At 39.3% G+C, this 26,686-nt stretch overlaps 1 protein-coding gene and 1 long non-coding RNA gene across 4 annotated transcripts in view; one reads left to right on the forward strand and one right to left on the reverse strand.

The window, feature by feature from the left end:
• Positions 1–5,776: 5,776 nt before the first annotated feature.
• Positions 5,777–11,238, reverse strand: gja4 (gap junction protein alpha 4). 2 transcript variants are annotated; one of them, XM_027006316.3, is made up of 3 exons: positions 9,956–11,238; positions 8,484–8,540; positions 5,777–7,642 (listed from the first exon to the last, which is right to left on the reverse strand). In XM_027006316.3, exon 3 carries the CDS (start codon positions 7,631–7,633, stop codon positions 6,560–6,562), a length of 1,074 nt encoding a protein of 357 aa, XP_026862117.2. In that variant the 5' UTR covers positions 7,634–7,642; positions 8,484–8,540; positions 9,956–11,238; the 3' UTR covers positions 5,777–6,559. The 2 variants fall into 2 exon arrangements, with proteins under 2 accessions (XP_026862117.2, XP_026862115.2); XM_027006314.3 differs by lacking the exon at positions 8,484–8,540 and having other exon boundaries at positions 9,956–11,233.
• Positions 11,239–15,065: 3,827 nt separating this feature from the next.
• The window catches only part of LOC145660383 (uncharacterized), a 54,510-nt gene continuing 42,889 nt past the window's right edge, over positions 15,066–26,686 (forward strand). For both annotated transcript variants that reach the window (XR_014126715.1, XR_014126714.1), the window contains exon 1: positions 15,066–15,260. This is a non-coding gene — a long non-coding RNA (uncharacterized LOC145660383). The remainder of the gene's footprint in view (positions 15,261–26,686) is intronic.

The following is a 26,686-nucleotide window of genomic DNA, read 5'->3' on the forward strand; positions in this document are numbered from 1 at the left end:
CTGCTGAAACTTGCTCCATTCTATTTTTCCTAGAACTGTATAATCATTTCTTTGGATTGCTCACAGCACTCAAAACATACTAATGCTTAAAGTACCAATTGTGGTGGTTTTAAAGCCAAATTACATGTACATTATCTACCTATATATGGTACTAACACAGGCTTCTCATATTGGGTTGATGGACGTCATTTTGGTTTGGTTGCATTTTATCCAGAAGTTGACTCGGATCTCTGTCAACCCAATATGAGAAACGTGAATGGAGGGAAAAATGCCAAAGCAACTTCAAAAGTGCAGAACGATACATATTCTCAAAACATCCTGACTGAGGCTTTAAAAACATTTCCGCCTTGCCCCATGGGTTCTGATTTAATAGCAGTTTTCAAGACTATAGGGTTGATGAGACCTTTGGGTATACTTCCAGTCAGGGAGACTTTGATGGCTATAGTGCTCTTTCTGTTAGAATTATATGACGAATAGTAAGTGTGGGAAATGCTTGTCTGGCTGGAGAGAAAAAAGCTTATGCGCATGTTCTTTGCTGCTACTAGATTTTTTTAAAGAAGGCGATACTGATGTATGGTTATTGCTGTTGTACGTGTATGCATAGTGAGCCCCCAGCAACACTTGAGTGTGAGGTTAGGTGGTTAAGGGTGTAGGGACAGGTAGTGGGAAGCAAGGAGAACTTGGCACTGTGACTGTGTCTTAGCATGCACATGGCTCTATTGTTCCTGAGAAATGGGAAGAAGGAGCGACGCTGCCGGCCCTGTCTAACTTATTCAGCCAGGATGTGTAAGGAGCCGCAGCACAATGCCGGCAGGACTTCGCTACCAAGATTCCCATCAGCTGCAGAAACAATGGAACAGCGCTCTAAATCCTCCCCTTTCCCATGGGCCTCATGGTTCAGTTCCCACAACTTGCGCGGTACTGTCCTATTTTAGACCCATTTTAGATGGTTAGAGAAATAACTTCTATTTTTCATAGCATAACTCTCCAGGGTCCAGTCAGTATACCTCTTACCCACTTAAACTGTGGATTAGACATCTGAAAAATAAGTGTCCATTAGCACATATACTGGAAAAAGTTATACTTGTGTAACATTTTATGCATTTACTTTAGTCAAGAGATTATATGGTTATTTTAATTAAACCAAATAATTAAAGTATTACTGAAACCCATCATATGTGAAAGTGAAATAAAACAGTTGACTAACTATATATAAGTTTAAGAATTGGAAGTGATAGATTGTCACTGCTCTGTATAATTAATGTTGTTTTGAATAATAAATACCTGCTAGTTATATTTAGTAGATAATTTAGAGCTCTTCTTGGTGAACATCAAATGAACATTATAAGTGTTGACTTGGTGCTATTTTCTCTGCTTTATTGTGTCATGTGTAATTTGGTCTGCCCTCTTTCCTACAGCCTCATCCATCAGAGCCCTTTAATGAGGTGTCCATGACTTTTGGGCAGGGGAGCAAGTGGGATGACGCCATAAACAATGCAACAATGCCCACTGCTGCTCCATTGTCACTGGTGAACAATCCTTTCGGCCAGTCCCTGGAGAGAGCACCAGTGAAATCGGGAAGCTGACATAAGTCCATTTCTTCCTGGCTGTATAGATTAAGGGTTTAGCCAAGTACTTTTGTCAATCTCAGACAAATGGAAATGCCCCATGAGCCGGGAGACCGTATATTTGATATACATGCAGTAGTTCATGTGGCTATTTGTCTTTGGCAAAGAATGAGAGCATTTTTATATTCTGCTCTCATAGCTGGCATGTCAGTAGACATTTTAAGCAGGACATATGAAAAACCTTCAATATTACAGAAGATGTATATTTAATAGATACAAGTTTTTTGTTATTTTTAGGTCTCTCCCTGGTGGTATTGTGTGTCCTTTTCTTTGTTATGGTTATGGCTGTGGCAAAAGACATTTTCATCACTTCATCTGGCATGCAGTGTGAGTGTTCTGCCTTGTGTGCAGTGGCACCTTGGCTAGACAATGCAGCTTCCTGAGCCCAGACCATGCAAGGACTGGCACTGATGCCCAAATCCCTAAGGTAAAGCAGGATGACTGAATGCTCAGAGGCCTCATCCACCTAGCCAAGCTATACACTGCTCATATGGTGGAAGAGCTGATTAGTTTGTCTTCTGAGTGAATGAATGTCACCGAGCATGAATTTAATGACAAGACAGAAATGCATCAGCAATCAGGGTAACATCAGGATGCAGGAAATGACATTACATAGGGCAGCTTCCTCTCCCTGGTATGACTGTAAAGCAGCATAAAACAAAAAGCAGCCCTGCAGTCTATTGCACAAAAATTACCCTATTCCCTATTAAAATGCCTATTTTCAGTGAGCTCAAGTAAAATATATCCCCTAATGTGTATTACAAACAAGATCTATTCACAGCTGACAGACAGTTTCGTGTTTGCGTTATTGAAACAGAACAGCCTTCTATTTGTGCAGCCTTTGGACTGAGGCAGGACAATGGCTGATTTTAGAAAAACAAAGGAAATGGCTTTAGACCTTGAAGCCTTCCCTGAAACACCCTACCGAGAGGGATCGTGCAGCAACAGTGCCCTCCTAGGCGCTGTCCATCTCTAAGGGCAACAAAAATGGATGGCCTTCACCAGCTGTTCACTGACCTGCATATCTTCTGGGGATTTTCTGAGGCTCTGTATTGGCTGGATATGACAGACTGTGTGCCAATTCCAGACACGCTTCTGTAGACTGCAGTGCCATGCACTGCATGGAGATTCCAGATTATATTTGGCAGCATCACAGCACACAGTTCATTAATCGCTCAAAAAGAGGATCATAGAAGAGCTGCTTACTCCCTCTCATTAGATGGACTTTCAGTTTGCTGGCAAAACAAATACCTTGCAAGAAGAGAAAAAAAAGGGTCTTTTCTTAAAGAGACCCTTGCTGATAGACCCTGATATGTTCATGTTTGTATCCTGATGATGAGTCAGATTATAAAAAGAAAATTCTAAAATAAATTATAGATTTATAATAAGGAACTGTCCCACCTAGTAAATTACTCATTTCCTGTCACAGATAACTTATCATAGTTCAGTAAATTATTGGAAATGACTATGGTGAAAAGAATGGTAGACATAAGATGAATGAGTCAAAATAACAACGATTCAGGTGAAGTGAATGGCTATCAACCACAAGATGACTTATGTCAGGCAGTTTATATTATTTTAATTTCTGACAATTGATTTTTCCATATTATGAAAAACATTGTAGTTATTCAACTTATTCTACAGTTTTTTCCTATATGAATATATATATATATAAAGACTGTTTACATAGCAAGTCAATTAAGTCATCTGACTCTTGTGTTTAGACATTATTTGCAGGGAATTTTCTGTAATGGTCTGATGGCACATGGATGTCAAGAACTAAACACTTATGATGAGGCTAGAGGGATTAGATTGCATCTGTGCATTCTAGTGCTCAGGCTTCAAGAAAAATATTGGATAAATTACTGAAATATATAAGATAAATATGTTGGCTGCTTGTCTAAAGGAATTATCTTAAATGCCCTTTTACCTGTCAATATCATATTATTTAGTCACTCATACTATAAAACATCTGTCTGTTTAGTTAACAGAATTGTAATGATTGTGATTCAAGTGTTATGTCAGTTAAAAGTTTTGGATGAAGTTCAGTAGTAGTAAACGTGGACATTGCTGATATATTGGTGTGGCATATGTTGTAATGGTAATAAATATGTTTAAACGTTTTTATATGATATAGATTCATAAGTGTATTTATAGGTAAAAGACATTAAAATATATAAAACAAATAAATATGCACGAACCCTGAGGTTTCAGAAAGACATTCCCTGTCTATATATACACATTTTGTTTTATATATGTAAACTTGTATGCCACAACTGGAGATCAGTGAGGTACAACACAAATGCAAAGAGGAGCTGGGATGACAGGTCAGAGGGATGATATCACCATCATCATCATCATCATCATTATGCCCACACCCTGAAATTGGGAACCAAGACCCAATGAGCCCATGCATCAAGCTCAACCCCAGAGCTGCTGACCTGCAAGAGAAGTTGATGCTTAAGCTGGGAACCAGCTGTAGAAGACTACAAAGACCTAGGGAAGTATCTGAAGGGCTGCAGGAAGATGTGAATGCATGTTACTTGAACATCGAGGTTGGAAGTTGAGCAAGGAGGTTGGAGGCCAAGATAAGGGTAACATGGAGAGTAGTTAGCCGGCTATCAGAAATGCAGAAAGGTGTGATGAAGGTACCTGAGAAGTACAACAAGTTGTCCATACCTGAGATTAACAGCTCTAGGTACACAAGAAAAGACAAAGCCAGGAGAATAAACAGGATGTTATCCCATGAACCATGCAAAATGTAATCTTGGTGGCAGGGTAACAGCATAAAAACAGACCCACCAAAGCTGAACAAAGCACATGGGAGATGGAGGTATCACACAACAACAATGCCCAATGTTTATTGAATCTGAGAGCAGACCACAGCAACCTCTTTGAACAGGATCCAGTAGCCATCACACTTGCGGACTTTCAAGAAAGGGTCTCAAGTATGAAAAGCTAGAGAGCTCCAGCCCCTGACATAGTCCCCATGAGAACCTTGAAGCACAAATGAACTAGCTGCTAATGAATGGAAAGAACCCTGAAAGGATAATTGAAGGTTGAACAGTTCTGGTCCTGAAGTTCCATCCATCTACTGTCCGATAACCTGCCTCTGCACAAAGTGGAAACTCCTGCAAGGCCTCATTGTGGCTAAGATGAGTGAGCACATGGCTCAATACATGATTTGGGCCTAGAAAGGCATTGGCAATAACACAGGAGGAGCCGAGCACCTGCTACACATGGATAAAACTGTCACTCGAGACTGTAAGACCAGAGACCCAACTAGTGCTCCACCTTGATTCAATGCCCCACACGTGGATGCTGGAATGTTTCAGCATCACTGATGTATTATATCAGCAGGACTCGGTAAGAGCTTTCATCTAGAACTCATAGGGGCAGTGGAAGAAAACCCTAGAGGCCACCTTCAAGCCAATAGCACAAGACACCATCAAGTGCAGAAGGAGATGTCCTGTCCCTGCTGCTGTTTAGCAAAAGCCTGAAGTCTCTCAGTGAAATCATCACCCCACCAAGAGTAGAAAAAGATACCAGCTATGGAATGGAGCAAATGTCAGCCACCTTTTCTACATGGATGACATCAAGCTGTATGTCTGAATTCAATGAGAAATTAACTCACTAATCCATTTCACCATTATATAGCACACTGGAATGTCATTCGGACTGGATAAGTGAGGTTGGATAGTTACAATGAGAGGGAAGGTATCTAGAATAGTTACCTTATCTAGATCATACTACCAGAATGTAACAAAAAACAGATGTCAAAGGCAGCTACAAATATCTTGGAATCCCACAGAATGTAAAAAAAACAAGATCTAGGCTATCAACACCTACGTTCTACCTACGTTCTACCATAATAAGATGGACAAAGGAAGAGATAAGAATCCACTGACATCAAGATGAGGAAACTCCTCACAATGCACAAAGGGTTTCATCCCAAATCCAGTACTCTGAGACTGGAAGGAGGGGGACCAAGGAAGATGTCCCCAAGTGATGAATTGCATAGTGAGTACCTCAGACCAATTTAATCTTCTTATTTAAACCATCTTATTTATGCAATGCATTTTATTTGTATGATTAATCACAATTTAATCATTATCCAGTAACTGTAACAATCATAAGACATACATGAATTAAAATTAAATAAAAAAATCTTTATTAAGCACAATAAATATAAATTCAGTATACAATTTAAAAATAGTAATTATTAAATATATCTCATTTTCATTCACATATTTGTCTAGTAGATAATTTACTTCATTGTTATTTGTTAAAGAAATATTCCACTATATAGAAATCTAACAGTTTTTTCTGGTCAAATGTAAGTGGAAATACACTTTTGGTAACTGTGTACTTGGCTGAATAAGACTTTGATTATATGTGGTGAGATTTATTGGGCTTTGTACAGCCTTCGGTTAGTGGACTTTATATACTTACACCAGCTTAGAAGAAACAAAATACAGTATTTCTGGTATTGTTCACTAACTTTTTGTTTATATTCAGTATGAACTTGAAAATGTGGAATATTCCTTTAATTGCTACATTTTGCTGTACCTCAGTCACTCATTGAGCAGTTCATCTCAAGCCACACTTTGGCTATGCTTTTTCCACAAGAACCAGAATTTGTGTCTGGAGATTGGTGATCAGCACTGCTGAAGCAAGGTTTTTAATGAGGTCTGGCTAAATATCACCTCACCCCCCCTTGCCAGATTTAGATGCTGCTGCATGAATGCAGTACAGCCTACACTGCAGTACATTCCACTGTCCATCCAAACAAGGGAAATGGCATGTTTGCCTCAAAGTAAAGCACTGGGAACAAAGCCGGGGAATTTCATGCCCCACCCTGATTGTTCCAAGCAGGATCTAATAAATTGGACCAAGGCAAAACAGTTTCAATTCCTCCCCTATATATCTCTTTATACATAATGTTTTACTTCTGAGAGCTTCTCTTTAGATTCAATCTTATTGTGTTTAGTGTGGGTGTGTGTTTTTTTTGAGTAACTTCTGTGAGTGTTGTTATGAACACAGTTTGCATAGGCAGGAAGCATGTCATCTGTTAAGCGGGGGTCTCTTTTAGTCCAGCTGAAGTTAGACTGAGTATAGCTGCTGTTTTCTGCAGGGAGAAAGAGATGGCCTTTCTCCTGGTATAGAGCCTCCACCTGTGTAAGCTCCAGATTTGTGGGTGTCTTCTCTTTCACCCTAACCCCTAGTCCCTGGTACTCATACCTCTCCTCATATTTCTTCTCCAGGCAATACGTGATGGACAGTTGAAGGAGGTGTAAGAGCTCCAAAATGTTCAGGAGCACAGATATCACAGCAATTACCTGAGTGTAGATAGTGAAAATAGTCTTCTCAGTGGGCCGAGAGATGAAGCAGTCCACTGTGTGAGGGCAGGGATCTCGCTGACATTCATACCTTTCTGGAATCACAAATCCATAGAGGAACCACAGACCTACAATGAAGCCCACCTCGAGTACAACCTTCAGGGCTATGCTAAGAGCATATGCACCCAGTAGCTTCCCTTTGAGCTTTGGAGGTGGGGCATGTGTCTTCTGCTTCACCACCTGCTTTTCTCCTTCCTCATCCTCCTCGTGGATCACATCTAGCCTCTCCACAAGGGCCTTGCCCTCCTGCACTCTCCTACAATCCTCCTCTGTGCCCTCACCCAGCTTCTGTGCTTTGCGTGCCTGCAAGGCCACGTAGCCAAAGTAAAAAATGGTGGGTGTGGAGACAAAGATGACCTGTAGGACAAAATAGCGGAAGTGCGAAACAGGGAAGGCCTTGTCGTAACAGACAGCTTCGCAGCCAGGCTGCTTGGTGTTGCACACAAAGTCGGACTGCTCGTCGTCCCAGGCGGACTCAGCCGCTGTGCCCAGGACCAGCATGCGGAACAGGAAGAGCACGGTGAGCCACACGCGCCCAATGCCAGTTGAGTACTCCTGACCTTCCTCCAGCAGATGCTCCAGAAAACCCCAGTCAGCTCTGGACATCCTCTGCACCTACACACATGCACGCACACACACACACACACACACACACACACACACGCACACACACACACACACAAGGACACAAGACATCACAAGGCAACAGTGGGAGAGACTTTTACCATTTTTGCTATGATAGCTTCAGCCTACTGTTTAGCCCTGGTCCATTATAATTTCTTATTCTATTCCTTTTTAGACTCAGATAATGCTTAATCTGTGACTGGGCAGTAGTAGCTCAGTGTTTAAGGTACTTGACTAGTAATCATTAGGTTGCCAGTTCAAGTTGTCACTGTCGGGCCCCTGAGCAAGACCCTTAACTTGTAATTGCTCAAAATTGTACTCAGTCATAATTGTAAGTCACTTTGCATAAAAGTGTCAGCTAAATGCCATAAATGTAAAATGTAAATGTCAGTGTAAGGGAATCTGGATGTTTAGAATGAGACTGATTTTTGTTCTAAATTGAATTGATCCCTTTGCAACCTAGACTGATACTATGTCAGGGAATCTGACTTTTGTGTTTGATGCAAGACCTATGGGACAATTACATGACTATAAGCTTATATGTCTAGAGGCCCTTTACTCACCACAGGAAATGAGACATGGTGTCATGTCATCACAGACAGCTGGCAAATGTCAAGACTGTGACACTATGACATTTTAGAGGAAGGCCTAAATAAACAGTGTACACTCAGTGTACATGCACAGTTCTTGAAGAACATCTGTGGTCAGGACACAGGGACACTGAGTCATTTGTAGGGTATCTATTCATTTGCATGTATCTTCCAGGCATCATTCATTCATTCATTTTCAGAACCATGCTGCAATAGTTTACCAAGCATTAACTGTCACTCACCCAATCCCTTTTTTTCTGGAGCCTTGGCTTATATGTTGAGAGTAAATAAACTGGAACCTGTGTGAGGTCAGATTCACAGAAAAAGAAAAATCTATTTGCTAGAAATTTAGCTAGCAAAACTTTATTAGCACCATTGAACAAGCTTAACCTACTGTCATGATAAGTTTTTCGAGTATGGAATGTATTGCGATTTTTTCTAAGTAGGGCAGTGAGTGCATTTTTCCTTTTCGTGCTTTTCGTATGCCCAGGGGACGATAGGGTCCCCAGACTGCATTCGCGACGACGAAATGATTTACATCTGTGTAAACATCTCCTTTGTTGACTCTTCACCCCATTGGTCTTATCTGTTTGTATACTTTTCTGTTTTCCTCTTTTTGGCCAGGGGAACGGTGTTGTTTTTGCAAACGTTTTTGAGCATATGAATTCGTTAATCTATTCTTACATTAAACCAAGATCCGAACACGCGCGACACCACCAGTGACGTCGCTGATGTTAAAACATAAAGAATATGTTATGTTCCATGTTTTAACTCACACTTGAAATAGCCTACAATTTCAAGTTAAATAACTTCTGGTTTTAACTTATCATGTTTCTTTATATATTTTAGGAAATGGGAATTATAATTAGGAATGTTTATGAAGTTATACTATAAAGTAATTGTGTTTAATTATATGCAAACAATTTACAATCCATAGTATTTCATTTTGAAATAAAAATTTCTTTAATTCTTAATAAACACATTTTAACTGAGAAATTTAAATGCAAACATTACAAGTAATTTTACACATTTAGTTATATAAATTGAATTTAAATTTAAGTAACTAAATTATGGAGATGATACAGTTCTCGTTCGGAACTAAGCATTACAGATCTGATATTGATAAAGAAATCCGTGACTACTGGTCTAATGCCGGTTCAGTGCTGGTACACATTCGGAAACCGGATCCGTGTCGTACTGGCTAGTTGTACCAAAAGCCACTTAGATATAAGGGTCGGATCTGGCACTTATCATTTTGGTTATCTGGGACACTGTGAATATGTGTAACTGTTTAAATTATATTTTCATAAACTTATCCCCCTCTCCTTTATATTGGTTTGAAACACAGCGGAAAGATAATGTATCACTTTGCCCCAGAGAACAGAATGTGTGCAGTGGAAATGTCCAAATAGGGCAATGTGAATTCTCTAGAAATGCAGTAATCGGTGCTAGTTAATATATATATATATATATATATATATATATATATATATATATATATATATATATATATATATATATATATATATATATATATATATATATATATATATACACTGTTAGCATATATTTTGAATATAATGTTCCAGAGGTGACTCAACATATTTTACTGTGCTTTTTAATGAAGTAAGACCGTCCACTTACACCATTGACTGTATAGGTGTTACGTTCGGCGTCGCCACTAACGCATATGATCGCATATGATCTGTCTTACCTGTCACTCTTTGATTATCCTGTAGTGCCTTGCGAAGAGTATCTCTGACTGAGTATGTCCTAATCGTAGCAGAAGCGTAGTTCGTGATGATGGCCAACCTTCTGTTATTGGGAATTTCTAAACGCGGGGTAAAGAACTTTCCCATGCTTTCCAGTGCCCCTCCCACAGGAACCTGGTCCAGGAAAAGGGATGGATACATTCAAAAATAGCTTCTCCAAGTTCTGCCTTTGGGTATGCAAGTTTCGTCACGGAGAGTTTTAACCCTTAAGACCTGTAGCCCCTCTACTGTAGGAAGTAAATTTATAGTACAGGACTTCTCAAACACATCGCAACTTGAAACTCATTAGAATTTATTATCGTCTTATTGAGCTTAAATGCACAATAAAACTGTATAAATGATTTTGCAACGCCATTAGTGAACATTTTGCAAGGTAAGAGAAGCGTAGCCATGGATGAACAGGAATATGTATTTCTTAAATTCACCACACGGTGTCACTCGGAATTTACGTTCACAAATGCCTACCGTTCTGTTAGATGTCACACAAACACAGTGAATGTAAGGAAGTAGGTTTAATACTGGAATGCTTATTATAAGACAGCCCAGGTAAAGAGATCTGGCGTTCCATTACGTGCAAATATAGTGAGCATAAGATGAGATAACTCTAAGGAGTTAAACTTTATTGATAAGCCAAACTGCAACCTGCTACAAGAACATTAGGAAGAGAAGGCAAACAAAATAGCAGTAACAGAATACCAGGACTTAAATAACTCCATATTATTTGTTTTTTGTGTGCCCCAAGCTTCAGAAATATGCGGATCAAAGGGGGCAAGCATACACCAACTCAACTGAGAACTGATCTGGATCAGAATTATAATAAAATCTACAGATCTGACTCCAGTGAATGCTTTCTCTTTGAGTTATTCCATTTCTTTCAGGTAGCCTTACAGAATTATGGAGGACTTGAGAGACTGGCCAGTATAAAAAATGGGTTGGTAGGCTAATACAGTTTTATCTATATAACTAAAAACATAGCAGAACTCATGAGTTTTTGTCTCCATGCTTGGTTTCTGTTCATTATGATGTTTCTGTGTTGTACATTACTTGATGTAATACATTTCATTTGCTCTAACTGCACTCCTTTTTAAAATATGCTAAATTGAATGTAAACTAAATCATTGCCAACTGTGAATGTTTTTCATGTTTCTAACTCTGCCATTTTCAGCAAATCAGCATAGAAAGCTGTTCTACAGTAACAGTTTACCTATGAGCCATTTAGTCAGTGTTGGATCATAAAAGGTGTCAATATGTTGAATGCTTGGAAGAATAAAGAGCCTGTTTAATTTGGGAACAGATACAGAAAGGAAGTGTTTTTGAAAATTGTCTCTATTGACAGTGATTCATCTCGACAAACTCTCTCTCTCTATCTATCTATCTATCTATCTATCTATCTATCTATCTATCTATCTATCTATCTATCTATCTATCTATCTATCTATCTATCTATCTATCTATCTATCTATCTATCTATCTATCTATCTATCTATCTATCTATCTATCTCCTTCCAGTTGTGCTTACAATTTCCTGACAATGTTTAGATCACTACCAAACCATCTTCATTATAACCAAACTTACAGTGTTTAGGCAGGATAAGTTGTAGATGTACAGCTTCTAGAAAATGGTTCAGATAAAAAACATTTTTGGAGAAACTGTTCAATAAGCATTAATGTATCTTGTAGTCTTTGTGCATTGAACACTGTAAGGCTGGAGGCACAAGCTAAGCAATAAATTTAGAGCTGATCTTTATTTTTGACTGCACACATGCTTCCTAGCAGTTTGCTGTGTGTTTGTTTATTTGTCATTCTCAAAGATAAAAGTGAAAAAATATTCACTGAAAGAATTTTTGTGATATGTGCAAAAGTGGTAATATACATTATTTAGTTACTGATATGGACTCTATGTACATAAAAACGATACTGTGTTTTTCCAAAATGTTCCTTCTGTAGAAGGAGGAACTCAGGGAAAAGACTATGTGGGTCTGTGGGTGTATGTGTGTGTGTTTAAGGCAAGGGCTGGGCCATGTGCACACAGAGATCAGAATCTCCTCATACCATTGAAGTTTCAGGCATTAAGTAGTTCTTCCCCCAATCTGCCCATTCCTGCAGTGCTGATCATGTTTTATCCTTCCCCTGTGCATTGTACCATTAACACATACAAATTCTATTTGCCATGAGGTGTCTGTGGGGAAGAATATTCTTCTTTCATATCCTTAACTAAGCAATGACCCTCAATTACTTTAGGTTTATGATCAAAGTTCAAGAGGGAAATTCCTTCCTGCAAAGCTAATAAAACCCACAAAACAAATCAGATATGACATGCTTCCTTTTCAGCCCAATTAGGAATGAATGGGGACTGTTAGTCCCATCACTTAATTGTTCTTAAATATACATTTGTAATACAGGCACAAAAAAGAAACAGTAGGCCTCAGCCCAATTTTTAAACTAACATTCACCTTTGTCCAAATCATCCTGTTCCTCCAGAAACGTTGTGCACTGTTTTTGTTGTTGTTGTTGTTGTTGTTTTGTGCGTGTGTGTGTGTGTGTGTGTGTGTGTGTGAGAGAGAGAGAGAGAGAGAGAGAGAGAGAGAGAGAGAGAGAGAGTAGGTGTGTTGCAGTTATATATATATATATATATATATATATATATATATATGTAAATGCTTGACTCTGCCTTTAGAAATGGGTTTAAATGTGCAAAAAATATAGATAATTTTACTCTTGTCCTGTTAAACATCTTAAGATCTTCCTAAAATATCCAAAAGAGCATTTGGGCTAAGCTTTATAGGACCAGTAACAAGTTAAACTGTATTGAACTGTGAACAAATGCTTTTTGTACATGCAAGTTTACATTCCTGAAATGGGATGGATAAGTATTCAGACTGTAAGGTCATGCTGCTGTAGTTCTGCCCTTTATTCAGCATGTTACTAAGCCAACATGCAATCATAGCCATCTCTGCACTGAATTACAATATGAAGGTACATATTATCATTTAAACATCAATAATACATGTCAAGGTTAAAATGTATAACTCCAAAATAAAGTTCTCCTATTGCCTCAGATTAAAAAAAAAGAACCTAATCTAACTAAAGCTCTGAGAAGAGACTGCTATGAACCAGGAGGAGTTTAGAGTTTCAGATTAGGGTACATATTGTATGACAAATACAATTTAATAAAGAAAGTAACCCAATGCACATCTGTCAAAGTTTGCAAATTCCTTTTGTCAATTATTTATTGTCAGTCAATAAAATCATTATTTTTCATTCTTCTATATGGAGCATTCTGGCCCTGAACCAGTTCCTCTAGCTTGTGAAATACTATAAATCTAGTTTACAAAATGAGCCAGCTGTAGTGCCCCAAGAAAGTTTCCCAGTTGAAATCATCCACCTGCTCAACAATTCCATCTTATTAACATTTATCAAATGTCCTTAATTTTGTAGTCAAAGGCTTACTTAACAAAACCTAAAACAAACTCTGTAAAACAACTACATCTTCCTTTAAAGATTCACTCTATGATCGGTCAAATCAATAATGAAAGTCATTAATAGGACAGTAAGTGCTGATCTGACAAGAGCAATGTTTGAACTTTTAGGCTGTATCACCAATACAGTGCTCTTCCTGCGTGATGTACACCGTAGCACCTTTCACTAATTATTTCTTTAGCTTTGTACTGTATTATTTAAAAGACTGTTTGTTTATTTATTTTTAACTCAAGGAGCAATAGTTTAATGAGAGAGCTATAGCATTTATGCACAGGTTCTAGCATTTTTATTTGGGATATGCTTAATTTAGATCTTGGGCCAATTCATTTTAAGTGGAAAATATACCGTTAGGTCTTTGAAGGCCTTTGTCGCTGACCAAGGTGCTGAATTTACAATAGTGACTACTGTACACTATTGTTCTTTGTTTTCTTGGAGAACTCATCCCTGCCACACAAACCTCAACTTTAGTTAAAACTAATATTTCTTTTCCTTTCTGAATAAGTTGTTATGCTGATGCGTGTATGTAAAGTTTGCTAACTCCGTCTGCGACGTTGCGCTGCATTAATTTGCACAACATCCGAGAATTTGTCACTGGAGGTGGTGAATGTTGCCTGTGAAAATTGCATTAATTTGCTGTCAGTAGGCCTACTGCTTGTTGCGAAAAATACCGATATTAATATAACCATCATTCCGGTTTTTCCTTATTTGTTTTCCAAAGCTTTGGCTCCGTCTCGGCATGTGTTGCTTCGGCATTACACGTTTTAGTTCCAGCATCAATGGACTCTAGTCTGAATTTGGGCGTTGTTTTGCCATACAAAATTCAATGTTATTCTGTTCTGGCATAGACTATATCAAACATTCGATTTCAGATGTTATTTTTAAGACAGAGAATAGGCATGTTAATTATAAAGCCCATTACGTGATATATAGTGGAAGGCTCCAAGACGTCTCTTAAGAAAGGCATTGAGTCTGAGGTATGGATCACAGACAGAAAGGGTCGACGTCGAAGCATAAATTATTTAATCTGTCAAAGCTGCAAGCGAGGTGGCCTGCTCTATAGCGACATACTACAGCGCAGTGTAACAAGGACATGACGGCTGCTGGTTATGACAAAGGTGCATGTTGCCCTCGACGTCATCGACCTGTCCCCATGTCAAATTGAGACCTGAGCTAACTAGAGTCAGCCGCTCTGGACGTCATCTGCGTGTGTGGACATTGTTCTCGCGCTGATGAGCTTGCCAGATGCGTCTTTGTAGGCTATATTCGAATGCCTGTCACATTGCACTCGAAACGAAACGAAGGGTTCACATAGCATAGCAGCCTTTTCTCCGATTGTTTTTAGAGATATCGAGATAGAGAAAGAAAGGAAGAGAATATTGTGTGAATATAACATCGCTCTTTTATTCTTTCCTCTAGATTACACATTTACCGTTAGTTATTAGTTTATTTCCGATAGTCTGCAAAACTGTAAGACTGTACTACACTGTAGGACTTTACAGTATAATGCTACACTGGCCCCTCCTCTGGCTAAGGGGCCGCGGAGATATTCGTGGACCAATAGAACGCGAGCGCTGGGATGGAGGGGAATCCTGAGTGCAGTGAGTGAACAACTGAACATCACTAACAGCGGCAAATAGGCTAACGGATCTTCATCAAGCTTACCACATCGCCGGATTTTTCTGCCTCCAAATAGATCGAACATCGTAGAGGAATATTGAATATTTTCAATACGGGGTTTCGAGCCTAACGTCTAAACTTAAGAGAAAGGTAAGCCTACTCCAGCTGGATGTATAAAATGCCTTACCAATACTTCAGACTTATGGTAAATACTCACTGTTTTTAGTTATGCCGGGAATCATAACCGCATATATCAGCACATATGTGCACTTAGTTCTATTCAATGAATACTAAAATCATGAAATTCATCACAACCGTGTCAACTTGAAAGCCTTTAGAAGTTTTGTAACGCCAAACGAGTATGGGACTAGTGCAGGTATGGAGTAACAGCTCGAATTAAAGCTACTTAAAGTTCTGAACATATCAGCGGATGTGCAAGGACTACTTAATACTTGAACAGACTTCAACCGATGCGTATTGCTCGCTGACCGTCACAGCACATGCTGGAAGAGGATATTCGCTAAACGTTATCGTCTTTACACTCCAAAGCGCCGCCGTGAGCTGTGATTAATCCCGGCACTACGAAATTCATGTTAGAAATCTCGAAGAGCAAACAGAAGAGACAAAACCAAATGGGTCGCGTTAATTGTGCATAAAGGTTGTTACTTGTCCTAGTTATGTTAATGACAGTACAGTACTATGCGAAGTATATCTGGTATATTTGCTAACAAAGTAATTTATTGTTACTTGCGAGAAATCCTGCCCCACCTTTAATAAAGTCTATTTTTTAATGGGTTTTTTTTTAATGCCAGATGGTTTGCGCAACATTAGGCATGCAGCGCACTACGTCGACAAAAACGTGAAGAGGTTACCCATGGAGCCCCTGGTTGCGTTTCTAGATTAGATACCATTCTTGATGACTGATGGGCTATCTTTCCGTAATTCTACTCAGTTATTTGCGGTACGTGAAGCACATTAAACCGAGCACAGAGAAATAAAAACAGGAACATATCTGACGTTTCTGTTACGTGCTAGTGAGTAATGCATTTCGCTTCCAGTTGTGCTACACAATTGCTGCAACTGACGAGATAGGCACAACTAGCTTATTGATCCCCTGTATACGCTGTCATTGGTAAAATCATTTGCAGTCGTCTATTTTGGTTTATTTGGCCATAAAGGCAAGGAGATGGTAAAAGAAAAGCAAATAGGCCTAAAAGATAAAAGATGATTATAGTTAATTGTCATCTTTGGTTTTTTATGCCACTTTAAATCCATTAGCCTATTTTTAATTACTCCGTAAAGACTCAGATAATGATAATCCGTCGATAAATTCTTGATTAAGTATTTGTATTTCAAGTCTGGGAAAGCAGCAGTTTTTCGTATTCTTACGTATTCTTATGTCCACACGAGACCCTCGTGGTATATTCTGGTCAGCTTTATCAGCAACGTCATTCAGTCCATTAAACAAACAAACAAATAAATAAATAGATAAATTAATTAATTAATTAATTGATGCAGAAGAATCCTCTGGTGTGGGCGAGTGCTTAAAGTCTCAAAACCCGGAAAAGCTTAAGAAGCTTAATTTATGAAGAAGGTAGTGTCAGACTAAAATGTCTTGAGTTCTGCAAACATTATTTCACAAGGTTATTGAGTGGAGTGGAATCTGGTTCAGACTAGCCCAGTTGTGTTCTATTAAACCCTATTTGACTAAAATCAAACCTTTGCTTTATATCACTGTCAGCCTACTATTACTCCTCTGCTGCTATAGCTGTTTACAGGGAGCCTTTAGAGAGGTGCAGTGCACATTGTACATAGGCCTGTATCTATTTTCATTTTAGTACCTCAGGAGAAATGGAGATACACTCGAAATGCAAGAAAACTTAGCATGATCCATGCAGCATTCTACGCAGTTCACTCCTTAGCACTCTTGGTGACTCTGCTTGTTAGTTATTTGGTGCCCATGTTCATAGGCTAGCTGTAATTGTCTTCATACTTGGGTTAAGACATTGCAGCCTCATATCTGACTTAGTGCCAGCAGGGAGAACATGGTGGTTCTGCCCTGACGTGGAGATCACGGAGGTCCTCCTTGGATATTGCTGTAGATTTACATGCCATGTTTGAGACAAATGATCCACCCCTGCTGTGGTGTTTATAGCTACTCTCCCACAGACTCTCAAAAAGGCATACTGAGCATCCTGCAATAAAAGGCCAATTTTGCATATTGTATATCAATAAAGCCTATATGTAGAGTGCTCTGCTTAAGATGAGACAGGAAAATCTCTATATTGCACTGAGTTTGTATGACTCATGTATGGGGTGTGAACACTCAGGCTTGATAGGGTTGCATATTAGTTGGAACAGTGCCACCCCTGGCCTGGTGCCACACTCATTTTCTATATGATGGAAGCATATCATTAAGGCTAAGTGGGTGTTATTCTCATTGGCTTTGTCAGACATCAGCAACTTGGTCTAAATGGGAAGCAATAATGATAATCACAAGAGGTGGATTTTTGTGAGGTCTTTCAAAGTTGGTAGAGGGAAATTAGTTTGCTTCCTCTATAAATACCACCACTACTACTACTACTACTACTACTACTACTACTACTACTACTAATTCATGGCTTCAGAAGGGTAAGGTAGCTGAAAGATTTCAGAAAACATAGAACAAAAGATTTTTGGGTTTTGAACTCAGAGAGGTGGAGTCAGGATTGTTTAATAGGGAGGGGAAAAATACCAAAGCTGTGGAGTGGCTTGAGACAAGACTTGGTCTTTAAAGGCCAAAATAGTGAAGCCAGAGAAGGAAGATCTGAGGATGTGACCCATAAATCCAAATGGTTAAAAAAGTACTTTTAAATTATGAAATCATTTGGTTTAATGAGCTCAAAGCAATAACAGTGCTAGTATAAGCAAACCGTTTAGACTTCTAAAACAGGTAATCAGTATTGGTTCACCTTGTACCTTGTGTTCACAGTTTTTTGTACTATACCAGATTAAAGGCCAAAATAACCACTTAGTTGATATAAAGATATGATAACATTTAGCTTGTACTGGCACAACTAAATGGTAATAATCTTTACAAGAGTTACTATATTTTGAACATGTAATCATTTGCTGAAAATCATTCCAATTTTTCTATTTAAAAAATAAAGGGAAAAACATGTTTAAGAGACCTATCATACATGAGACTAACATACATATGGAGGAAAGAGAGATGATGTAATACCCTGAAAGATCTATGCAACCTCTTAATTATCAAAATAAAAAACCTGAAAAGGCCAATGGTCTAATTCATAAATGTTCATAATGTTCAGAACAAAAGAACAGAAACCAAATGATATTTGACTGGCAGCCTACAATCACAGGGGCTAATTGAGTGATATGTATCTGCGTAGAAACATGGTTTTTACCTGCAGCTTTATACATGGTCTACTTAGGCATGAAATAATCTCATTTCTATTTGATTCACCATTTGCACTCAAGCCCTGTCCCAGGAATATGAGCAGGTCAGGCTGGCATTCAACCAGACTGCCAGAGCTGCAGCTCACAGTGGAGGGCTCTGCAGTGGTGCAGGCACATGGGGCAAAGTGAACAGAGGAAAGGGTGCAGACAGAAGCTAACAAGCTCATCACTGGTGTTGTGCAGAGATGAATTAGGGCAAAATATGGCATGATGAAAGAGAAAAAGTGGAGAGGCAGAGAGAAGCATGACAGTGGCTGACTGTTGTGACACAAGTGTTTGTTGCACTAAACAAATTAGCATATATTAATTTACTTATTAATGAAGTGTCTATGTGCGCGTCTGCTTTCACATACCTTTTATCTTCTCCCTTTGTAAAGGGTCTGACTCATCTCATGCATTTAATCACACAGCAAGGTTTGTTGGTTGCAACACTCAGTGTCTTAATTTCATTAAGATAATAAACACCCTTATTAAGATCCACATCAAACCTTAGTTGATAAATATGTTTACCTTATCCCCAAGGCATCACTACCACCTTCCCCCATTTGCTTTAGTCGCTTTCAGTGTGAACAAAACCCTGAAGGTATTTCTGTCATGGGGCATTGTTGTTGCTATGCTTTCGGTCCTTGTGATGTGTTGAAGTATGGAAGCCTAAGCAGACATCTTCATCTGGGCAGCTTTTGTCCCCAGCTGTGACCAAGGATGAGAACAATTGCTGAAAGAGAATGGGGGTAGAGAGAGAAATGGGGTGGTGATTGGCAATGGAGGCAGAGGATGAGCGATTACATCAGGGTCTCAGAATGAAGGGATGATGTGCAGGGGGTTGATGGAAGGATGATTTGGGATAACAGGAGAGATGGATATGGAGGACAGATGGAAAAAATGATAGAAAAAACAGACAAAAACTGATCCTGCAACAATCTCGCTTTACATTTAATTTCCTGTCTTTTGCCCTGGTCTGCCTGCATGCCCTCCTGTCTCCTAACCAGGCCACAGCAGTACCGCATGCAGACTTTGGGATGAGTTTCTGTGGATTTAAATAGATAATAACAAGCCTTGGGTTATTGGATGCTGAATTATTCAATGAAACCTTGCAGCACTGTTGAAAGGCAGATGGTGACATTTGGTAACTTTTACATTTGCTATGTTGATATTAAGAAAGACTCTTGTCTTTAAAGTATATTAAGTATATCTATGGCATGTAATTGCTAAAGAAGGTGTAACTCGGAATTTCCTGCTATTCATTTGTAAAACAATACTTCTTATATTACCATCATAAAAACTACATCTCTTTTAATAATCAGATATAGAGTAGGGCTGTGATGATAAAGATGTTTTCTTACTGTGGTCAAAAAGCAGCATGTTCACATTGTCCTGTTTAAGGGAGTATCTCAGTGGAGTGACAGTGTTGCCAGCCAGACTGAATACACACTCTGAGGGAGTACTGATAGCTCATATGGTCATATAGGTTGTAGCTCCACCTAAGGAAGTCTGCCAAGTCTGCAAAATGACTAAATTTTCAAGACTTGATCAGAATGTGTATGATACATGAAAAATGTTCAATTACAGCTTGTTATCGCATTAAACACATTTTTGGTTGAACAACAAAGGGCAACTACACACAATGGCTGGACCTGAAAATATTTGCAGTGATGACTGCAATGAGCCCAACCCCGTGGTTGGTGTCACATTACCATGGTATTGCGATAATGCAGTTATTTTTGTAGCCCTAATACACACTGTGATACTTATTAAGAAAGGATTCTTCACACTGGTAAATAGGAAAAGATTTGTTTAGCTGGATTGTATTGTATTTAGCTGGATTCTTTATGGGGAAATTTATATTCATTATGGATGATATGGCTTGCTGCCAGGTGACAAATTATAACCACTGTGTATCAGTCAAACAACTGCTTACCTATTTTTATAGAAAAACGTAAGTACACCTTCTAAATGTCTTGCTACCTGGTGATGAAAATCTATGAAAATTGAGGATATCTGACCTGTTTTTAAAGACTTTCAATATAGTCCACTGGAAATTCTATGTTCCAGTTAATTACAGTTATCTTGTTTGGTCCAGTTGTTTGTTTTTCTCTAACACTCTGCAATGTGAGAGATTTGGCTAGAATCAGCTGGGCACTGTGTTACTAGCGTTACTAAAGAGCAGCTGGGCTGTGGGGTAGCACAATGTAATCTCAAACTGCTTTCTTCAGCTGTGGTGCTCTGATGTGAATGCAGAGGTCATAGTAAAGCCAGAGACCTGCTCTCACTCCCCTGGTTAGAAATAGTGTTCCAATGCAGGACACACAGTAACTCATAACCCAATGTGACCTCACTGCCCCTTGGATAAGGACCTGACAGCTCTAGTATGGCCATCTTAGCCCATGTGGCTGGTAGATGATGGGAGCTGTGGCCCCACATGAGTATCCTGTGATTGATATGATGGAGCATCAGTTTCAGCAAAGAAGAAAAGAGAGAGACAGTGAGAGAGAGAGAGAGAGAGAGAGAGAGAGAGAGAGAGAGAGAGAGAGAGAGAGAAAGAAAGCAAGAGGGTGTGTGTTATGAGGAGTAAAAAAATCTTTCTTGGCTGCTTTGTCATGTTGAGCTGAAATACCAGGTCCATGGAGCCCATCCAATCACTCAGGGCTGTTTTCCTACTTGAGGGGTCAGAGGCAGATGCTTTGCTTTCGTGATACTTTAGTGTTGTTTCACTCTTTTGCCTGTTACTTCCTTTTCCACCTTAGATGTTTTAAGAAAGGGCCCCTGGGGCCACTTTTGCTTGTTTGTGCGCTGTTAGGTTTTACTGTCAGGTGGCTTGCAACAAAAGTCGTGAGAGATTTTTTTTGTGTGTGTGTGTGTGTGTGTGTGTGTGTGTGTGTGCCTGTGTATGCATGCATATGAGCAACTGCCGTTTGATTAGGAGGATGCTGAGTCACAGTGGGACAGCAGACAGGAAGTAGAAAACTGTCCTTTGAAGTATTCCAGTAGGAAGATTTACTATGAATGCCCAGAACTACTTCTTGTAATGGTACCCATACTGCCCTCTTACAATGACACACATCTTGTTTATCTGAGAGATATTTTCAAAAGGAGCATGTGTTTTTCAAAGCCTCTTCATCTCCTGAACAATGTAAAGGTATTATGTTCTGTCAAATCGCTATCAAGAGGAAAATTTGGAACTTTATTTGATTTTTTGTATGTTTTCAGACCACAGTGATCACTATGTAGTACAGTCTCCTCACCTAAAGATTAATCCATTCCCTGAGGATTTTGCTTTCTGCTTAAGTTTATTATAATTGTATGTTTATACTGAAATTCAGAACACTTGGATTCAGTACATATCTGAACATTCCAGTATCATAGCCACAGAGATGTTTCAGAGTTCCAGTGATGTGAACATGGCCTTTTTAGAAGTGGTAAAGGCTGAGTGGTTTCATTTTAGATAAATGAGCCCGTGCATAATGTTTCTAAGGCAAGAAAGTGTGTCCTACACCTCTAAAGTGTATGCTTGGCAGGTCTATGAGAGATAAATCAGTTGTTGTTGTTTTTTTTAATAAAATGTTTATAATGAGCTTCTGCATATCAGCATATGTTTTGTTAGTGTGTAGAACTTTGAGATATATCATAGAACAAAGTGAAAATGTTTATAGATGCCTTCTAATAGGTGCAGACTTATTACAAAGGAAGCCCAACATGGGCCTGGTCTGACCAACTACTCTGCTCTGCTTCTTGACCTCCACAACAGCACATTTTTGCATCTTTCATTTAGCTGCAGTGAGAATGTTGGTTCTAATGAAGTTACAGCCCTGCATCACCCCCCACCCCTCATCCCACCCAAGACAAACACACATTAATACATAATTGGTTGTATATGAGTTTATCATCTAAATCCAAAATTTTTAGTTTATATCATTTATAACATTGCATATAATCAAACATCCAAAACATCCAAACCATTTTGTGAAAAGGGAATGCCCTAAAGGTCTTTAGCTAATACTGTGTTAATTCATCTCCTGGTTGCTGTGGAGGCTCATCAGTGAGATAATATAAGCAACTCATTTACTGGAGTGTGTATTGCTGATTGTTCTACACAGATCATTTGTGCACTTTTGACTGCATTAGGCATGAGCATGTATGTGCATGTAGGTTGAGCCTATATCTCAAGTGTTTCCAGCCTGTTATATCTGTACTTCAGCCTGTAGAGCATACCATTCAGCTATACTCCTGCCACAAGGAGCTGAATAAATTAAGTAAGGTCACAGTGATTGGCATTTAAAGTACATACTCTATGACTGATAAAACTAATTAGATGGCAGCAAGTCTCAGCAGCCTGGCACACTTCAGACATTCAAGCACTTTTTCATTACTACTTAATATATGTATGACTATTTAGTAGGCTGAGTGAAGATTTATGTCCTGCATCTGGCAAGATGTGAGTTAGAGGAGTGTGTGCTTAAATGTTTGGAGAGTAACTGTGCATATAGTAAGTGCTCTGTTGTTATGAGAGACAGACAGACAGACAGACAGACAGATAGATAGATAGATAGATAGATAGATAGATAGATAGATAGATAGATAGATAGATAGATAGATAGATAGATAGATAGATAGATAGATAGATAGATAGATAGATAGATAGATAGATAGATAGAATAACATATGTCTTCATGCATGAACTGATTCTGTTAATAGAATTCTTCATGACTGATGTTCTCAAAATACTAAACTGTATTAGTAATGATCTTGAAATAACTCATAAATATGATGACCAGGATTTACATGCAGTTGCCATCAACTCAAAATTGTTATGAAAAGTGCACAAATTGCAAACGATACAATTAAAAATCATGAAAAGAAATTGGTGATTTTTTCTGCTCAGCAGCTTGTTTCCATCATACTGACTTATATATATATGAATATACATTAATTGTTGAAGTCATTTACTTCAAGAAACTTGTTGTTCCATATGTTTTGGTTCGCTGACAAAAAAAAAAGTTATGTTTGACATTTTTCCATCTTTAATTATATGTATGTTGCAAATTTTGTACATTTGGCTTTCTTAACTTGCCTGTAACAATTGATAAGTGTCACAACATGATATGAACAGACTCAGACAGATGCTAAATATTGGCCAGTGCATAATAAATATATGACAGCTTATTACCACAATTAACAATTAATATCCAAATGAGACAGTGGTGAAATGACAAATGGCTGAAAACTTTAACGATAATTATAGCAGTATGTTCATGTCACAACCACTATGTGTTGCTAAAACTTTAAAATCCATAGCTAACTATGAAATGTGGCAGCATTCTTTTTCCTGTCAAGAGCTGACAGCTAAAGCACAATATCTAAAAGTTAAGGAATGTCATGCCTAATACAAGCAGACACAATGCTGGACTCAGAAAAAAATAACATTATATTGAGTAAAAAGCCAATAAAAAATATGAAGCAAAAAATCTTAGAGATTACCATTGCCAGAGACAACACTGGAATAGTGTTTTCCATTTGGTGAGCCCTTGTGAAGAAAAAAGAACATTAGTGATGCTGGCACAGCATGTATTCTGCTCGGCATTCAATAACCAATTGAATATGTTCTTCCTTATATCTTTGCTGTTTAGCTAAATTACTTTGACCCATCAAAGGCATGATTTGCTGTGCATGACCAAAATGTAATGATGCTTCCATCTTTGGTGATGTAAACGTTACACATTTTGGCACTAGCATGCACACTAAGTGTATTTAGAATTACCTAATGTTACCCAAGTTAGCAAGATGTTTACAAAGTGATCATTCTAAAAACAGTAATCAGTACATCAACATAGTCATAGCAAAGAATTTGCTAAACTGTGACTCTGCAGCCGTTTCTCAGTAGTTTGCTAGCTAGCAAAGACAGAATCTACCCAAGCTCATATAAACATTATCATTACTTAGTTAGCTAACTCTGAGCACTGAATATATTATTACATTCATTAGAAGTTAAATGTGTCATAGTGAATATTGTGACCATAGTACCAAAGGTTTCAATGTGACTGTTTATTATTAAGAAATTCCTTAAAAACAACTAAGTGTGATTTGATGTGGGTTTACTCCAGTCTTGGGCTAGTGGATCTCCTGTGCTAATTCATATGGGTCATATTATTCACCAAGTTTCAATCTGATATAATTGTCAGTGTATGCTAAAACACAGCAGAGCTGTATGACTGAAGGCAGAGTGTACGCCGAATTGTAGCCTAAAAGTGTTTGCACAAAATGCTGGTAGTATGAAGCTAATGCCAAGAAGCTCCACAGCTCACCGACATTCTATGGTGTGGACCACTGCCACATTGTGCCCACCTTTCCTGGGTTTGTTTCTATTTTGGCCCCTCTTGCAATATTTCCCAGGTAGGCATGCAGAGCTGAAGGAAGTTACACTTTTTTTGGATGAAGCTGGTGTTTTGCAGACTTGATAGACTGGAAAACCTGCTCCAGGCTTGTGAGTGTGTCATTGAAGCTGGACGTATGGACTAGTATATAATCTCAGTAGACAATGCATCGATCCTTGGGGATACCTGCCAACTCTCACTCCATCAATCACTCAACACAGCAGTTGCATTATAAAGCCCAAAGGCCATTGCTGTGAACTGCCTAGCGTGAATGTTGTCTTCTCTTTGGCATTTGGAGTGAATGCTGCTTGCTAATACCTGCTCCACAAATCCTGCAAGATTAACCACACAGAGCAGGTGAGAACCCAGGTGTCTTCAATGCATGGGAGTATATGAGTTAGGCTTTTATGACAGTGCTGTGCTGCTGACAGTCTATGCACCAGTTATTAGCCATTGTTTTCAGTAAGACCACCAGTGTCGTCCAGGTGCTGTTTGATTGCTCAATGACTCCTGCAGCCACCATCATCCTCACTTTATGCTCTGCAGTCTCTCTATTATCCACTGGAAGTTGATGGGGGTGGAGATGAATGGGTGCAGCATCACTGATGCTTTGCTGCACTTAGTTGGTCCATGTACACTTTTCTTCTTTGGCTATGATGATATCACTATAAAGGCACAGAAGCTCCCACAGCCACTGTTCTTGCTCTTCTGTTAAGTGTAGCCTGCTCCACTGCCACAGTTCATGCACTGCCTCCTGTGTCCTGCAAACCTTATCTTTACCTGCTGTTGTTACCCTTGTGCTTTCCACATTCTCCGTTGCCTGCTACATCATCTCTGCTGGAGGGGGTGCTGCTCACGTCCACTGCCTTTGACCCTTGGGGATAAAGCTGGCACTGGCGCTGTGTGTTCAACTCCTCCAGCACTAGCTGCTTCACCCTCAAAAAGTGCTTTTGACCTGACAGCATGCCCCATCAATGGAGATCCACCAACCAGCTCTGAGGCTGTGCATTCAGCTCCTCCATAACCAGTGGCTTCCACCATGGAAAACAAAGGCCATACTGCATACTGCTTTATTTTTCTTCTTTCTCAGCACAGTGTTTCTTTCTTGACATTGAGCACATCCCCAGCCACCATGTTGAAATCCAAACCAATCATGCTCACATTCTATATAGGTGCCAAGAACTGGTGGCCTTAGCTCAGATCCCCCCCCCCAACACTGTGACCGGGAGCTGCTTCCTCCCTTGCATGTTGACTCGGCTGCTGGTGACAGACTTGAGTTGAGTTGGAGACATCTCCTCCCAACCATACGATGTGAGGGAGACACCAGCTCATAGCAGCAATACTGTCAAGCCAGTGTCAATGAGGGCAGTGAGCTGTTTTCTGCCTATGCTGCACACAAACCAGAGTTAGTGGTGGCAGCTGATCTTCTAAGCTGCAGCATCAGCATTGAGGATTCTTCTCTATAGCTCAGCCTAATGACACTGGTTGGCACAGAGACCTGGGGTGGTGGAACACTACCAGTACCACAGTCATTCCAGCGTATCTCACTCGGAGGCTGCTTGGTACATTGACCCCTCATGTAACCGCTCCTTATGTAGTACTGCGTCATCTGCCATGGCACCTGTTCTCTGAAGGTGAGCTCTGCTCTTACGGCCTCAAATGCAGGAGCTGGGTGGCTGGCCAGTGCAGCGAGCTGCACATGCTACCTCAGCTTCTCTGGCAGCAGCATGTTCAGGAAGTGTTCCAGTT

This window comes from Electrophorus electricus, chromosome 2 (genome assembly GCF_041902795.1).
Source record: "Electrophorus electricus isolate QZ-2024a chromosome 2, ASM4190279v1, whole genome shotgun sequence".
Classification (NCBI taxonomy): Eukaryota; Metazoa; Chordata; class Actinopteri; order Gymnotiformes; family Gymnotidae; genus Electrophorus; species Electrophorus electricus.